At 44.6% G+C, this 17,500-nt stretch overlaps 1 protein-coding gene across 1 annotated transcript in view; it reads right to left on the bottom strand.

Annotated features, from left to right (window-relative positions):
- LOC111972939 (semaphorin-5B-like) overlaps positions 1–17,500 on the bottom strand; it is a 207,170-nt gene that overhangs the window by 109,953 nt on the left and 79,717 nt on the right. Inside the window, 1 exon segment of the mRNA XM_070447995.1 lies at positions 4,075–4,328. Within this exon segment, the coding sequence (XP_070304096.1) occupies positions 4,075–4,273 (199 nt within the window). The 5' untranslated portion in view covers positions 4,274–4,328.

The following is a 17,500-nucleotide window of genomic DNA, read 5'->3' as shown; positions in this document are numbered from 1 at the left end:
TGCTGACCAGACCGGACACGTCGCGTGTGCGAGCGTCGCAAAATACATTTAGAAATCCTTGTTATTKAATTATTGCACCCACACTGCTCACGRGCGCCAAAGAGCGTCTACGACACCAAGGGCTTAAATAGAACTCATTCCTATTTCTGATGCAGATRGCACTGCAAGTCCTGCCTCTCCCATCTCCTCATTGGTTTATAGAAGCAGGTACRCACGTGCCATCTCCTCATTGGTTATACCCACGTGGGTGATTGAAAGACAAACTGTTTTGCCGGTAGTCGTGGTAATACTATGAAAGTTTAGATGCGATCACCATATAAGTTAAATGATGAAAAAGCCTGGAAGGAGGAGAGATGACTAGAAACGATTCGGTTGGCCGTTTTATGTGTGGATTAATTGTCGGAGTAGAGGTCCTTGTGCATTTCAGGTAAAATAACAACCCAATGTTTATATCCCAGGACAAATTAGCTAGCAACAGCAAGCTAGCTAAATAGGACAATTTAGCTAGCAGGTGCAAGCTAACTAGCTAAATTGCCATACATGTTTAATGCTTTTCGACCTGTCCCCAAATTAATGTCATTAGTTCAGAGTTTGTTTTGATATTTTAACCTGCATGTCGTGATCGCGTTTGGTGTGGGGGGACAAAATAAATGTATGCACGATAGCGCACGCGCGCAGCCGGTTTGGGTTCCGTGTTAGGGTTAGGAATTAGTGAAAGCAGTTGGTTAAGGTTATGGTTTGGTTTGGTTTAAAATCAGAAATTATGACTTTGTGGCTGTGCCAGCTAGTGACCACTCTGCAGAGCTACCTCCAGAACAAGATTCATGATGAAAGCGCTAACCTACAATCTGTTTGTGCTGTATAGCCAACTCCTATGGCCGTGGAATGACAATGACCATAGAAGTTAGSAAGACYGCACAATCTGATCTGGGACCAGGCTATCACTGGGAGGCTCAGAGGAGAGATTAGGCTACTTGGCGTCTCCAGGGTGGAGGAATGGAGGTTCCGTGCCTCAGATCTCTGGATGGAATGTGAGAGGAGATGATTCTGAGGTGATACTCTGGCACCACCTCTTACCGTGCTAGATTATCCCTCCTACAGGCCTCATTTGATGGATAGATGTGAGATGTGATACTGGCCACTGGGACAGAGGTGACAGAGAGGATGATAATGACAGAGAGCCTTATCCAGTTTCTCTCTCCAACACCTTGAGTATGATAATGATCACGATCACGTTTGTCAACAACAACTGGGACAAACTCAGTGACGTGTCCAGTCCTTCAACAGCAATAGTGCACGGTGACTGTTACCTTTAAGTTCTACAGTCAGGGGCCTCACTGCCAGTTAGGGGACTTTTTTCGGCATGAGATCCGTTTTGGCGTTTAAGCCTTTTCAAAGCAGAGGGGCCTCCACGGTATAGCGGTTAACACACCGCCACCAGGAACATCTTAAGAGGATGGGGAAGGGGCCCCTAAATGAGGATGGAACACCATGCTCCAGTGAAGTGCACCAGCTTCAGAGGCTAGAAAGACCAAGAAGATGCCCCTGATCCCTTCTCCCTGCTCAGACACACACACACACACACATCACCCCAGCCAGATTAAAAGGGCCCCCATCCCACCCCTCCACAAGGTGACTTGGCTCAGTGACCGCTCCACCACCCTACGATAAAACGTTCATCAATCACTGGGACTAATCTCAGGTTCAGGCTGACACCTTCATTGTTCTGGGGTTTCTATAGCTGGTGCCTCCAAGTGTTATAATGCCAGCTATACTAAGCAAATGGGCCGTCTGCTCTCCATCTGTGAGAGTCATCCTAAAGTGGGTAAAGTATGCCTTTGATGTGCAGTAGGCAGCACTGACATCAGTCTAAGGGTTATCTGGTAGCTGTAAGCACACTGAAGGTAGGTAGGTATGAATGGAGCTGAGTGAAAGGATATTTTTGATCCAGGTAACTTACCATTACAGATACTGAATAGGTCTTGAGAATGGCCTTGTGCTGAAACGGTGACATTGAATAGTCTTAACGATATCCCCTGCTCTTTTCTACTTTTCTACTGATTCATTCAAATCTGAATCTGGAAATGGAAAATGGAATCATTCGAAAAAATATAGTCCTCCTTGGCTTCCAGCCCTCCACCTGGACCCCAGAGGACCTCATGATCACATTAATAAACTGGCCCCTGAAAGAACACCATTTCAAGTGATAATGCTGCATTGCAATAAAAAAGAGACTATAGGAGCTCCAGGAAACGTTCATATGACCCATTGATTTTAGAGAGGTTTGGGCATATTTCCAATAATAAGTAAAACCTCTAGCTATCCATTCACTATTTATTTCCGTCATTCTTTCCACACACTGAACAGAATGTATTTGACCAATCCAMCTATTCATGGCCCTTGGAAAGGTTAACAAAAACACCTTCTCCTGAAATAAACATAGCCATTTCAGTGTTATCCTCCCTCCGTCACTCTGCATGTCTAGATCTCACTATGGAGAACACCTTGTTTCTTAACCCGCTGAATAGATGAACAGAGAAGATAAAGGGGGTATCCCTGTACACAATGTTCTCTCTGTCTCTGTTATGTGCGTGTGTGCATTTGCGTGTGTGTAAACCAACCGACATGTGGAATTATTGAAGCTGGCAACCAGAAAGATTGAAATGAAAAGTGTTTATCTCCCTGTCTTACTGGTATGTCTGTCAAACGGTGCTGGCATCAACATAAAGCGTCTCTGTTTCTCTCTGTATAGCAGGGTTCTCCAACAGGTAGATCACAAGCTGTCAGTAGCTCGCAGCCCACTTATGAGTAGCTCGCCAATCAATTCCCGAAAGTATGTGCATTTTTTCATGTGTTCCATTGCAAACTGTCGTAAACATAACGCGCCTGGCTACTATCCAATCAAAGCCACATTGACATTATCCTACCCCTGGCTACCTACTATTGGTTTAAACAGCCAATTCATTTCCAGCAATATTGCCCTTGTCTGTTTGTTGTCGATGCTAATGATAGCCGTCTTGTGGGTAGACAGAAAGACTTTCCCCAAAAACCTTCGCAATTAAGTGTTAACTGTTAAATACAAAGTAGGCTTACCTGACAGAACTATATCATGATTATTTGTATCAATTGGGTTGCCATTGTTTTGCAAACTGTCATGACATTTGCTGCAGCAGTAGGCCTAACAGCAGAAACGTCGCTAGATTGACACATTTCCTCTCTTGTTAAATGTGCAATTAAAGGGGAATTACACACAAAATAAAATAATCTTTGTTTTTTCCCCCCAGACCTCAAAAACGGTCTTCAAATAAGCATTGACATCGACTCCGAACATCCACATCCGTTGCGTCTATGAATKATTTTTATATTAAGGGTAAAAAACTGAAACAAATCCAAAAACAGGAAAAAACAGAATTTGGGAAAATAAAAATMATAATTCTATGGGGCTGTCATGCCAAAATATTGTTTATTAACCACTATCTTACTAGGTACAGTATATTGACAGAAAACACATCTCTTGTACACCAAGGACCCGGTGAAGAGTTTCAGGGTAGAGGAGAAGAGAATAATGTGCCTATTTGAAAGCTATAAAAAAAATGTCGCTCGCGACATGTTTAATCTTTTTTAAGTAGCTCTCCTGCTAGAAAAGGTTGGAGACCCCTGCTGTATAGCGTGATATGAGAGATGGCTATAGAGCTTGTCTGTACAAAGGGCTGCTCCTCCCTGTAACCTGTTAGGCTTGGAGTCTGTTCAGTCATTCTCTTCACTGATTTAATCATAATGGGTGTACAGTTTCACACTGATCCCTTTGGCAAAACATTCTTAGGTCAAACAATTTCATTCAAACTTTGGTTCAAGAAGAAGAGCCTTTAGGTCATGAAACTATGCATTATAGAGGTGAAGGGATTGAGAGTGTTATAAATGGGGGATCTAAGACCAATGTGATGTCGAGTAATAAAATGGGTTTAAGTCTACTATAAATAATCAAGTTTGCATACATTCGTTAGAGGAAGGGCCTCGTGAATGGCTCTGTCCAATCAGGAGGGTGTGTACAGTGTACAGTATATTAAGACTTACCTTGGAAGGTGACCACAGGGTGTTCTCTCCGGGTACACTCCGGCCGGGATAGGTACTGGGGGGCGGGCGTGGGTGCGGGTGGGGAGGGCAGCATGGGTTTCTGGGACAGTGCGATTGGGAGGGGCAGCAGAAGCAGGGGGAGGAGCAACAGGCCAGGCACAGACAGGGGGGCAGCGTTCCGTGGCAACGCTGCTGTCATGGTGATGGGGGCGGAGCCTTTCCTCTAACTGCCAAGGTGGGCCTCTGGGATACAACTGTGAGAAAAGAAGGGAAGAAAGAGAGAGAGTTCGAAAAAGAAGATGTGTTGCAAAGAGTCTGTGGTTGCATGATAACACTTCTGGTTCCTGACACATATGTACAATCCCGGAGACTGGGGTTTTTTGTCCATTAAAATAACATCAAATTGATCAGAAATACGGTGTAGACATTGTTAATGTTGTAAATTACTATTGTAGCTAGAAACTGCAGATTTGTAATGGAATATCTACATAGGCGTACAGCAACCATCACTCCAAGTTTATSATTTTAAAAGGCTAATTGATCATTAGAAAACCCTTTTGCAATTATGTTAGCACAGCTGAAAAATGTTGTTCTGATTAAAGAAGCAATAAAACTGGGCTTCTTTAGACTAGTTGAGTATCTGGAGCATCAGAACTTGTGGGTTTGATTGCAGGCCCAAAATGGACAGAAACAAAGACCTTTCTTCTGAAACTCGTCAGTCTATTCTTGTTCTGAGAAATGAAGGCTATTCCATGTGAGAAATTGCCAAGGAACTGAAGATCTCGTACAACGCTGTGTACTATTCCCTTCACAGAACAGCGCAAACTGGCTCTAACCAGAATAGAAAGAGGAGTGGGAGGCCCCGGTGCACAACTGAGCAAGAGGACAAGTGTCTAGTTTGAGTGTCTAGTTTGAGAAACAGACGCCTCACAAGTCCTCAACTGGCAGCTTCATTAAATAGTACCCACAAAACACCAGTCTCAATGTCAACTGTGACTCCGGGATGATGGRCTTCTAGGCAGAGTTCCTCTGTCCAGTGTCTGTGTTCTTTTGCCCATCTTAATCTGTTCTTTTTATTGGCCAGTCTGAGATAAGGCTTTTTCTTTGAAACTCCGCAACTTTTCTTTGCAGCTTGTATTAGCTAACACAACGTGTCATTGGAACACAGGAGTGATGGTTGCTGATAATGGGCCTATGTCGATATTCCTAAAAAATCAGCKGTTTCCAGCTACAATAGTCATTTACAACATMAACAATGTCTACACTGTATTTCTGATCAATTTGATGTTATTTTAATGGACATAAAATGTGCTTTTCTTTCAAAAACAAGGACATTTCTAAGTGACACCAAACTTTTGAACGGTGGTGTATATGWACATGAAACAAGTGAAAAACAAAGAGACAGGTGAGAGAGTGAGGAGAGAAAATTGCAAACAGAGACACTTAAACACCGAGGAGCCATGTCTGTGAAGTACCTAACCCCTGGCCTCACCATAATCGTTCAAAATACGCAATTAAACCTCAGAAGTTAATTTAACGGCTGATTAAAATCAGAAAATTGAATGAAAGGGTAGTGGATTGTTCAATGGGGTGCAAGTTACCATGAGTTAATGTACCAGAACACTGTGAGCTTCAAATCTATGGCTCATAGAAATGTGCTTAACACAAGAAKAACGCTCTCTTCAGCTATTCTCTAGAGAGATCCCTATACTTAAAATAATGTTTTAAACTAATTGTTTTGAGTAGATAACGCACATGAAGAGCTGAAATATCTTGGTCATCATTTCATCCCAACACCTCTCACAGTACTTAAGCTGCCTAGGTATTGCTGCAATCTCAGTTCACATGAGCTCTCATTCTTAAAATGTAATTTATTTAAGATAAAGGCATTAATGTTTTGACCTACTGGCCGAATGTTTTAACTTGAAGATTGATAGWTGCGCCTTTTTGCCTTCATGTAAACTTTACATTTTGGCTGCACTTCGCTGGCTCCAGGTCGGGTTAAGCGCATCGCCTTTCCTTCAGCCACACAGTAAACAACTCAAAAGTTGATTCAASGTACAATTGTAAGGTAACCCGCTGCAATAGGATTGTGAATTTGCTCAACAACATTTTCAGATATAAACATTTTGTTGTGAGTTTGCTCAACAACCTTATTGTACGTCGAATCAAGATATTTCTTTCAGTGTATTTCAGTTCAGCCACTCCAGAATAAACTGTGTTAAGCAGCCTTGAACAGTACCACACAATTCTCCACTTCCTCCTCCGTAGTAAATGTAATTTCCTGCAGACATAATATACAAGGGAATASAGCCTGGCTGAAACCTGTAGTCCATCATCACCCACCCTTGCGCCTTCTTACAATGTTACCATTGTGGCACGTAATATCAGTAAAGTKGATTAATAACTTACTTCCTGCTCTCACATTCAAAGGGTTAGGTCTTCTTGTAATAGTAGTCCTTTAAATGGAACGATCAATAACACATTATTAGGTTGGTTGAGTTTAAAATGAACCTTATTGCCCACAATCCATTAACCCACTCCCTCTCACTAAAGCTGGTAACTAATTAGGCAAATGCACATGAGCTGCTGGAGTGTTTGTCATTACAATACAGTAACAGTCAACACAACAGGCTCAGGGTAGATGCCAAGGAACACAGAAGTGCCACTAGACATACATCGAAAAGCCCTAAGCATACAGCATTCCGTGCGTTTTCACGGAAAACAGTTTCAAGAAGGGATGGGTTACATTGTGCAATATTCCTCATGTCAACCCTAGCTAGAACATCATTTGCGGTGAAAAGTATGCAGTGAATCTGCGAGAAAGGAAAACACTACTGTTAMATACACTGCTATGTAAAGTATATTCAAACTTAAAAGTAGTCCCTACACTAAAATAGAACTGGTGTTAATTAAAATAGTGCTTGGCTGGTGTAGCGAGAGAAGACCYGGAGGGCCAGCAGCAGCTCTACAACCCACAGAGCAGTGCTGGTCTTGGCACAGACACAGTCAACTAGACCCATGGGTAAACGCTAACAGCAGGTGGAGGTGMGAGTGTGTAGACTAGGCTCCACTGGCACTTTGGGTGGACAGATGTGGTTTCATTAGTCTACATACACACATCATCAAATCACACACARGTACGCACACACTCACACACACACACTGCCTGGCTGGGAGAAGGAGTGTCAGTAAATTATCCATGGACTGTGGACAGTGTGCTCATGGCTTAGAGGGGAACTTCCAGGGGTTTTGACTAATGAATGCCCAGACACGTCCCCTGTCAATAGCCCTCTGACAATCGAGCAGAGTGACTACTGTTGGAAGCAGAAGGTACAGTCCTTGAGNCACACACACACACACACACACACACACACACACACACACACACACACACACACACACACACACACACACACACACACAGAGGAGGTGGGAGGTCCAGTAGTTGAGATTGCTCTGATTTCATATTGTCTCTCAGCTCACTCACTGACATTGGATGCCATCCTGTAGCTATGGTAACAGTGAATATATTGAACAAGGTCTGAAGTAGATGGGGCCAGGTAGAGTAGAGTGTTTGCACTGAGCCCACAGTGTGTGTCAAGACACATCAGAGAAAACGTTCTGAAGGGAGAAAGAGCAGCTCAGAGATTGATGATGTATCGTAGGCCATGAATATACCCTCATAGAAAAAGCATCAAAAGCGAGGGAGGTACATCTTCTAYACCAAAATGCTAAATATGTTTTCCCTACCCACTAAGTGATACCCATATACTGCATATCTATAAGTAAGATGAGAGAGAGTAAAGTCTGATTAACGCCATGAAATGTAAATAGTTGCGTAGCTTGGATGGTGCAATAGCAGGCAAGGGGCCCTAGAGACAGAATAATAGCCTATGAGTAGAGACACTTTATAGCTTGTCTTCTTTCCCTTGTTCATGTTCTCTTTCTCTGCTGTGTGGGGGTTGGGGTGGGGTGCATCTTTTGACCCCCCCCCCTCCCCTCAGTCTTTCAGACCTTTTAAACGCAACAGCCTCACTCAAAATGTTGCCTTTTCACTAAAACTAAAGCAACGGACAGGACGGTAGAGGCGGAGCGGACGAATGGAGGCCATAAAAACTCATTTAAAACACTCTTGTCTTTTAATAATGTCAGAGGGCTTTTATCCCATTCCACAAGGCCGCTGGGCCAGCAGGTGTGTCAGACAGTTTCTCTCTCCCTACCAGCCATAAAGGTTTAGGATGAATCACTGGCTCTCCTCTCCGGCTCCACTCTACTTCGCRATACCGGAGACAGATGATTTAGGGCCCTGAGCGCTCTGCCTGCACCTTCCCTCATCCGGATGGTGATGGGTCTACTCTCTACCCTGTTGCCCAGGGGACTGCTTCTAATTACAACTCAATAGAAAGTCCTTCAACCAAATCTCATCTGAATCAATTAGGACACTGATTAAATTGCTTCCAGCCCATTGAGAAGACAATGTCTGTGTCCCAAATGGCACCCTATTTCCTATGCATGGCACTACTTTTGACCAAAAAATGGGAATAGGGTGCCATTTGGGATGCAACCAATCACTGGTGCTGTTCATAAAAAACAAGGTAGGCTACCTAKCCCATATCAGAGAAATAAAGTGTTTCACTGCGAATGAACGGATGTAGCTATTGATGTTGACGCTTCAAGAAAATAACACGAAAAAAACTAATCGAAATTAAATTGGTAATTTCCGTTGGGAAAGTCTCCAAGGAGGACTGGTTCCACTCCAATGGGTTCTTTGATGCATTTGATCTTAAGCTATGTTGATTGGATGTGATTGTTAAGCATCTTATATCAGGATGTATTATTGAGGCCCCATGAGCAGTAAGTGTATGAAAAATGTACCGTTCTCACTAAGCCTTCTGTTGCGCAGATATGTACACACACACACACACACACACACACACACACAAACATACACGCACACACAACCACAAGCTCACACAAACACGCTAACCTCTACATTAGCTTTAGTACCAGTGGAATACCAACACCAGCTCATCAGATCAGAAGATACTCCCAGGTATCTGATTTGTGGCAGAAGTAAATACAGCACTTGTTTCTCAATTAAACCTACATCATATCACGTTTCTCAATTAAACCTACATCATATCACGTTTCTCAATTAAACCTACATCATATCACGTTTCTCAATTAAACCTACATATCACGTTTCTCAATTAAACCTACATCATATCACGTTTCTCAATTCAACCTACATCATATCACYTTTCTCAATTAATCCTACATAATATCATGTTTCTCAATTAAACCTACACTATCGTTCAAAAGTTTGGGGTCACTTAGAAATGTCCTTATTTTTMAAAGAAAAGCACATTTTTTGTCCATTAAAATAACATCAAATTGATCAGAAATACGGTGTAGACATTGTTAATGTTGTAAGTGGCACCAAACCTTTGAACGGTAGTGTACATAATTTCCACATTTCTCAAATAAATCTACTTAATATCCACGTTTCTCAATTAAAACCATTTGATTACCCACATAATCAAATGGTTTTTTTAGYAAATAAAATTAGATGCTGCACACTTAATTTCCCACTTGTCATGTTTATTGTTCCCTTAGGGAAATAACTAAGGTAAGCAAACACACACAGCAAGAGCGCAAAGCATCCCAACCTACTGTATAGCACCAAGAGAAATCTAGGAAGTAAGAAGACATATCTACAGCCTACTAACTACTACCACACTATAGCATCTGAAAACTTAAACTCACACTGTCTTTTACCACCTAAACTCATYAATAACTAGTAGGCATGAGGCACCACACTCCCCCTCCACACACACGAACAAACATACTGCTACCATATTCTCATCCCTATTCAGCCTCCCCCTCTCTCCCTCCTCCTCCCCCTTTCTCCCCAAGGGGTTTGGTCCCGTCGGGGGTTACATTGACCATGTCTAATTCTACTCAATAACTGAACCTCACCAATCTTTTTAATGCCTGCTCTGAGATGGCCTATAGGGGTCTGGGCAATGGGCGATGGGGGGGGGACAATGGGGCCCGTTAAGAGCCAAAGAGGAGGGGAGCAGGAGGAGGGTAATATGTAGGCTACACACTTGGGGAAGACCATAGGAATGTGGGACAAGATGGGGAAGGGCTGATATAAAAGGACCTTTTTGGTAAAAGGGTGATGGGAGGGCCGTAGAAATCTCTTATTGAGTCGCCGTGCTCACGCTTGAGTAGGTCCGTTAAAACAGAATAAATGGATTTCCCAAGGAATGTGCTTGAATGACATCTGACCTCGGGAGTCTCGGACACAGAAAAGAGCATTGGGACTGAACATAGGAATAAACATTCTATTTTTAATTTTATGGGGGTGACGGGGTTGAATCAAATGATATGGAATGTGTATGATATCATACCATCATTACTCAGTGTCGATATCATAACCATATGATAACACATAGAAAAGGCAGTTGGTGCCTCCAGGTGCAGATACAATAATAGAAGGATAACACAGTTATTTGACTGTGATCTATCCAGGCACAAAGGCCCAGACAACAAAAGAATATGATTGTGTGTCTGTCTGCACTTTGCATTCTCCAGAGTGGAGACAGTCCACAGAGTACAAAGTGCATATCTTCGTCTCTGTGTAGTGCTACAGAATGTGTGTCTGTGGGCTGTGTCTTTTTGGGAAGTGAGTACTCATACACAGCAGGCAGTAGAATCTCAGTGAGGGCAATCATCACGTGCTGTCTGTCTACATCAGTGAAAGCACCCAGTGACCTTGCTGCCAATCTGAAAATCCAAGTGTTGAAGAGCCTATTACACTCTTACAGTTTCCCCAGACTGGTGTGGTTACGTATTCTAGCACTGCTTCAGAGTCTGCCTGCATCCCAAATAAAACCCTATTTCTTATAGTGCACTAATTGCCTATGCCTATGGGCCCTGGTCAAAAGTAGTGCACTATATAGGGAATATAGTGCCATTTGGGACACACSCTTTGAGTGAGAACAACTTGCATTACACCACTCAGACTCCAACACACAGACTCCAAAAGAAAAGTCCTGATTGTAATGGCAGATTGCACCCCTTAACGTTGCCTGGTTTATATTGGAACAAAACAACTTGTTACAGCACATCCAGGGGTTTATTATGGTGCATGAAGCACAGTTCAAAGAGTCAAAATAGGCTCCAACAATGAAGAAATTCAATTTTGAATAGGACACAAAGGCTTGAGACGAGAGGGCCACTTATTGAGCTGTTCTAAACGTCCAATCACACTGTCCTCCAATCACACTGTCCTCCAATCACAATCACACTGTCCTCCAATCACAATCACACTGTCCTCCAATCACAATCCACACTGCCTCCCGAAACACAATGCCTTCCAATCACACTGCCACTCCCAATCACACTGCCCTCTAATCACACTGCCCTCCAATCAACAATGCGCCATCCAATCACAATGCCCTCATATGCACAGCACACTAGCCCTCCAAATCACCATACTGCCCTCCAATCACACTGCCCTCCAAATCCACACTGCCCTATTAATCAAGCAACCTGCCCTCGCAATCACAACTGCCCTCCAATCAGCACTGCCCTCCAATTCACACTTGCCCTCTAATCACACCGTGCCCTCCTAAATCACACTGGCCCTCTCCAATCACACTGCCCCTCACAAATGCAGCACTGCCGCTCCAATCCCCACTGCCCTCGCAATCACACTGCCCTCTAATCACACTGCCCTCCAAATCTACACTGGCCCTGTGAGCAGCTAAAGGATTTGATATGGCATGTAATGTAGTGATAATTTGAGAACCCGTTTGTATCATCCAGACTCCAGATAGTACTGCTGTGTGTGTACAGTTTTGTGGTGGTGTGTGTTGGGGGGGGGGGGGTGTAGTCTAGAGTGATGTATGGTTGGTCAGAAGCAATCTGCTGGCAGAGCCCTGGGAGGGAAAGGGTATCTTCCAATCTTTGGGCCTGTCAGTGTGCATCACGCACACACACGCAGAGACACATACACCCAGACACATACACCCAGACACACAGCCACAGAGCTCTCCACCCCAGTCTGATCTGTAATAACACACAGTGTCTGTCCTTCAAAATATCTATTATGACATTAGTTGGCAGACAGTCTCACACCTTTTCTGTTCAGACAGGGTGCGTGCCAAATGGCATCCTATTCCCTACATAGTGCATTATTTTTGACCAGGGCCATTTGGGTGCCATTTGGGACACAGACAGAAGCCACATCAAGTGCATATCTCAAGTTTACCTGATACCTCTTCATTGTGCACAGTCTATGAGCCTTCACTGAGAGAATTTTAACCCTGGGGGGCTTGTTTTGATTTGTTTGGGAGGTTTGCAGGTAGTGTTTTAAACAAACGGTTAAAACGTTCAAAATGAAATAGTTAAACAAGAGYTTATGCTGTACAGGAGATACTGCTGCTAGATACTCTAATTATTWTTTWWTTTTTTTAAATACCTTGTTGGAACTTGGAATTGGAAAAGACCCACTCCTTAACCCAACAATTTGCCTTGAACCACTGAGTCCACTGAGAATCACTGAGCCAATCCTTTGATGTGTTCCATATTAACCTCTGACAGTATGAGTCAACATATCATTTCCAAATCTCTAAACWCCAATGCAAAGCCTGTAGTATAGAGCATTGTCTTGCATTTGACTTGTCTCCATTGCGTTTGATTACCTCCAAAATTCACCCCATTCTGAGAAAAAAATWGAAAATAGGCTGTGCTACTCTACTTCTATAAAAAAATATTAATGGTATCAAAATAAATTGTGTCATCAATTATTCTGAATAGGCTTCCATCTAGGTCTCTCTCAGTGGTCAGTTTCTTCCCTAGGAAACACAAAGAGTACAAGTAACCAGGGGTGACGACCTCTGATTGGCTCCCTCAATAGAGGGGTGTCCATCCCACAAAACCCAGGTTGTTAACAGGGTTGGAGAGGTCAACACTTTTTCTCTCTTTCGTTCGATTGCTTGCTAGATCGCTTTCTCTCTCTCTCTCTCGATTATTTTAGACTCAATGTTCTTTCTGAAAGATAGGTGTGTGTGTGTCTCTGTGTCAGTATGAGTCAGTGGATAATAGTGTGTGTGTGTGTGTGTGTGTGTGTGTGTGTGGGTGTGTGCAAGTGTGTGTGTGTGTGCATTGAATGAAGGTTTTCCTTGCAGTCGTAACTCACTGCCATCCTGTCCACAAACCTCGGTAGAATTTAGAGCGTGAGTGCTGAGACAGGCCCGGGACGAGAACTCATAAAGAACCTCTGTGAGGGCCGAGTCAGCTCTCTCTCTCTATATTGCTCTCTTTCTCTCTCACAGGGATGGACCAATGAAGGACAAATGTTGAAATGTCACCATCCTCACCATAATGGGAGACAGATGTGCCAGGGTTGTATGCCACAGCTGATAAGAACTGATAACAGGAGCGTGTGATGTCAACAGGATGGCTGCGATACTCAGACAAACAGATGTGGGTTGGGGTTACTTTGAATCTGCTTACAGCCTTGGAATTGGTCGATTTGAAAAAAGTCATAGCCTATCAGAGAGGCTGTCTTGCTCACGTACACATGACCAACCTCCAGAGCCTCTCCTTGGAGCCATGCAATCCACCATACACCACCATAAACCACCATTTCAGCGGATTGTAGTGAATTATCACACCGTTTTACTGGGCTGCATGGCGTTCTATGGGAGTGAAGCGGGAATTATGAGCCAATGATGCAGAGACGGCTCAGCCTAATTAGCTGCTATCTCAAGGACAACAGAAGGAGTGCTGTTCTCATTAACTGGAGCGGACACAAAACAAAACACACACACAAGGGCCGCCAGACACTTTAAATGATGAGCAAATTGATTACAACAGACTTCAAAAGGACAGCTGCATAGATCAAAAGAGAACTCTTGATATGATTAACAAGACTGTGCACACTCCTGAATAGACTCATGAATGCACAGAGAAACAGCTGGATGGATGCATACATACACACACACACGCAGGAACGCACGCGCACATGCACAGACACACACACACAGACACACCACCCACACATCATTTCCTTACAGCTAGGCTAATAATCAGAGGTATTGATGGCAATACAGTGTGTGTCTGCTGTGGACACTGACCTGATAGACCAGTTGTCCAGGAGGCTGTGGACAGTGACCCGATAGACCAGGGGTCCAGGAGGCTGTGGACAGTGACCCGATAGACCAGGGGTCCAGGAGGCTGTGGACAGTGAACGCGCGATAGAGTCCAGAGGTCAGAGGCTGTGGACAGTGAGCGATAGACCATTCGCAGGTGAGTGACCCGATGCCAGGGGGTCCAGGGAGCTGTGGACAGTGACCGATAGGACCAGTGGTCCAGGAGGCTGTGGACAGTGATCCGATAGACCCAGGGGTCCAGGGGCTGTGACAGTGAGCCGATAGGACCAGGGGCCAATGGAGGCTTGTGGACAGTGACGCGATAGACCTCAGGGCGTCCAGGGAGGCTGTGGACAGTGACGTCCGATAGAGCCAGTGGTCCAGGAGGGCCCCTTGGTGGACAGTGACCCGTACGGCCAGGAGTGTGATGACCAGGGGTCCAGGAGGCTGTGGACAGTGACGCGATAGAGCCAGGGTGTCAGGAGCTGTGGACAGTGAGCCCGATGACCAGGGGTCCAGGAGGCTGTGGACAGTGACCCGATAGACCAGGTGGTCCAGGAGGCTGATGGACAGTGACACCGATAGACCCAGGGGTCCCAGGAGGCTGTGGTTGTGTAATAATGGCGTACTGGAGCTCAGTCCGATCCCATCAGACAGAAGTGTCGCCTGGGGGGGCAGTACAGGAGGGGCAATGGAAACACCCCCCATCATAGAGAACCTGGTCTTGTCTATTACACAAACCAACCCCACAGACACCACACACACACACCACACACACACCCACTACACACACACACACAACACACACACCACACACACAAACCACAACATAGCAACACACACACTAATTTGAAGGTGAACACCACACATGCATGCAGACATCACACACAATCAGAGGACAGACAGGTCAGAGCAGGGGGCCAATGAAAAGCGCCTCTGCAAGATCATAAGTGGCCTGCCTGGGAGAGGCTCTGGCTGAATTCAATCAAGTGCTTAGCTCACTTGGAAGACACACAACACGGAACAGAGACACACACATCGCCACACAGCGTCACTGATCCCTTTAAGCTGCAGAGGGCTAAGCTGTAGTCGCAGTGCAGTTCAAGAGTAAGAGGAAAAGCCTTCCATGTGGGATCTCCAGGCATGCAGTCCTGTTGTAATAGCTTTTTAAATCTCGAAAGCAACTGATTTGAACTTCTGAGTCACCCAGGAAACATAGTATAAATGAAAGCGCGAAGCTACGCATTTCGCCCATCATCCCTCGTTCAGGAGAATCCACAATGTAGCTTCCAAGGAATCATATGGGTCCTTGTACTGCTATAGTAAGCAAGTTAGGGCAGTACCCGTAGCTTGCCAGTGAGCAAAATAGATCCTCCACTGCGCAGACACTGAACGTCAACTTGGATGTCATCTGTCTAGCCAAGTTTAATATAAAGTCAATTAGGGATGCTATCCCAAAGTGGGACTTTCCGCTTTTAGTAATGCACTACTTTTTGAAAGGGCCATAGAGACAAATTATTTAATGGCCAATGGTAAGTCTCACGTGCATGACTGTTTTATTTCCATCTCTCCCTCTTTTCCGAGAGCCACTGCCTCTTCTACGCCTCATTATCAATTCAATTAATGATGGTCTCATAAGGCCTGGATGCCATTATAGAGAGGGTGCACTGGCAGAGTGCCAACATCACACAGCCACACAACTACGACACACAGTACACACATCCACGATGGCACACATTCACACCACACACACGACAGCACACCAACACACACACACGACACACCAGCCGATGTTCACACCACACACACCCAACACAGCAAGGTCCGAGTGGAGGCGAAGTCAAACAGCAATGCTTAATAGGCACCAAGCACATACGGGCTGAGGAGTATGATATGATTGGAAAACAGATCATTGATACTGTACAATGAGTTCCTTGCACATCACGAACTGAGTCCTTATATCAGATACTGTTGTATCTCTAAGGGGAGGATGACACTGGTAGGACTGCATAATCAACAACTCTGAGGTCATGTAATGGTCTCATTGACACAGGCTCTAACACATTCAGACCTGTCTTTTCTGATTCTGTCCTAATCATCACTCATGCCACTTGGCACTGCAAGACGATGGCAAACACACGCATATTAACCCACTCCAAAAAGGTAATTTGTGTAGTAAAATACACAGCACTTTTTCAACTGGAGGCGAGGARAGGTCACCAGAGATTTACTGTAATGAATTGTGAAAAACATAATTCAAACCCTATTTCACCCTCTCTATTTAAAAGAAAAACAGGGTGCTGGTGTTAAAATGCGCACGCGCACACACACGCACACGCACAGCCGAATGACTATTACATCAGAACTCAATATAAAACCTAGAGCATTCAAATGAAGTRCAGTTGATTTGGTGCTAACTTGTCCGTCCTCTCATTGTCTGTAGAAGCACTAACAGGACCGCATTCTCATGCCACTGAATCAGCCTGGCACATACACACAGACAGACAGACTGACAGGCTCTGATGTCTGTGCATATATGTGCTCTAGCTTTGGCTTCCTGAAACCAAAGAGAGACACACAAACACAACCTCATATTCACACACACACACTGTGCTGCGGCTGCTTGAAACCACAGGAGACGTGGGCAGGCAGCCACGTAGAAGGAGGTGGGAGGAAGCATTTCAATAAAGTGCCACAATTTGGCTTCTCTCTTTGTCAGAACACATTGATCACAGCAGAACAAATGGCAGGCTGATTTAGACCCTGGTGGCAGAGGATGGATGGATMGAGATGGAGGGATGGATGGATGGATGGAGGGATAGAGAGAGAGATGCCGTACCACCCTGTTCCCACTCTACGTCCCCTTTATTAGATTTGGCTGAAGGCATTAATCACTCAGAGCTATTGTGCTGCCCAGGGATCAAACATGCCACATCCCGAGGGAATGAACACAAAACTTATAATAAAACTGGCCCACCTCCCAACGGCTCCAAAGGGCCTGTCTGGAAAGCTTTTGTCTTCCAAAATTAACGTTTTCGAAAACGCATACATTTTGTTGGTGACGGTCGCATAACAATCCATGAAACAATTTCAGTCAAAGTTTCCAGTTCTACTGAGATAAGGAGACGTTCTAAAGGATGAAGAAAGTTCGTGACTTTGAGAAGTATCTCTGTCTAGTCAGTCTCCACCAGGGGAGCCCAGGACAGGACGGTAGTATCTCTGTCTAGTCAGTCTCCACCAGGGGAGCCCAGGACAGG

The sequence above is a fragment of the Salvelinus sp. IW2-2015 genome, linkage group LG2 (assembly GCF_002910315.2).
Source record: "Salvelinus sp. IW2-2015 linkage group LG2, ASM291031v2, whole genome shotgun sequence".
NCBI lineage: Eukaryota > Metazoa > Chordata > Actinopteri > Salmoniformes > Salmonidae > Salvelinus > Salvelinus sp. IW2-2015.
The sequence above is the reverse complement of the archived record's forward strand: the minus strand, read 5'-3'. Positions and strand labels throughout refer to the sequence as shown.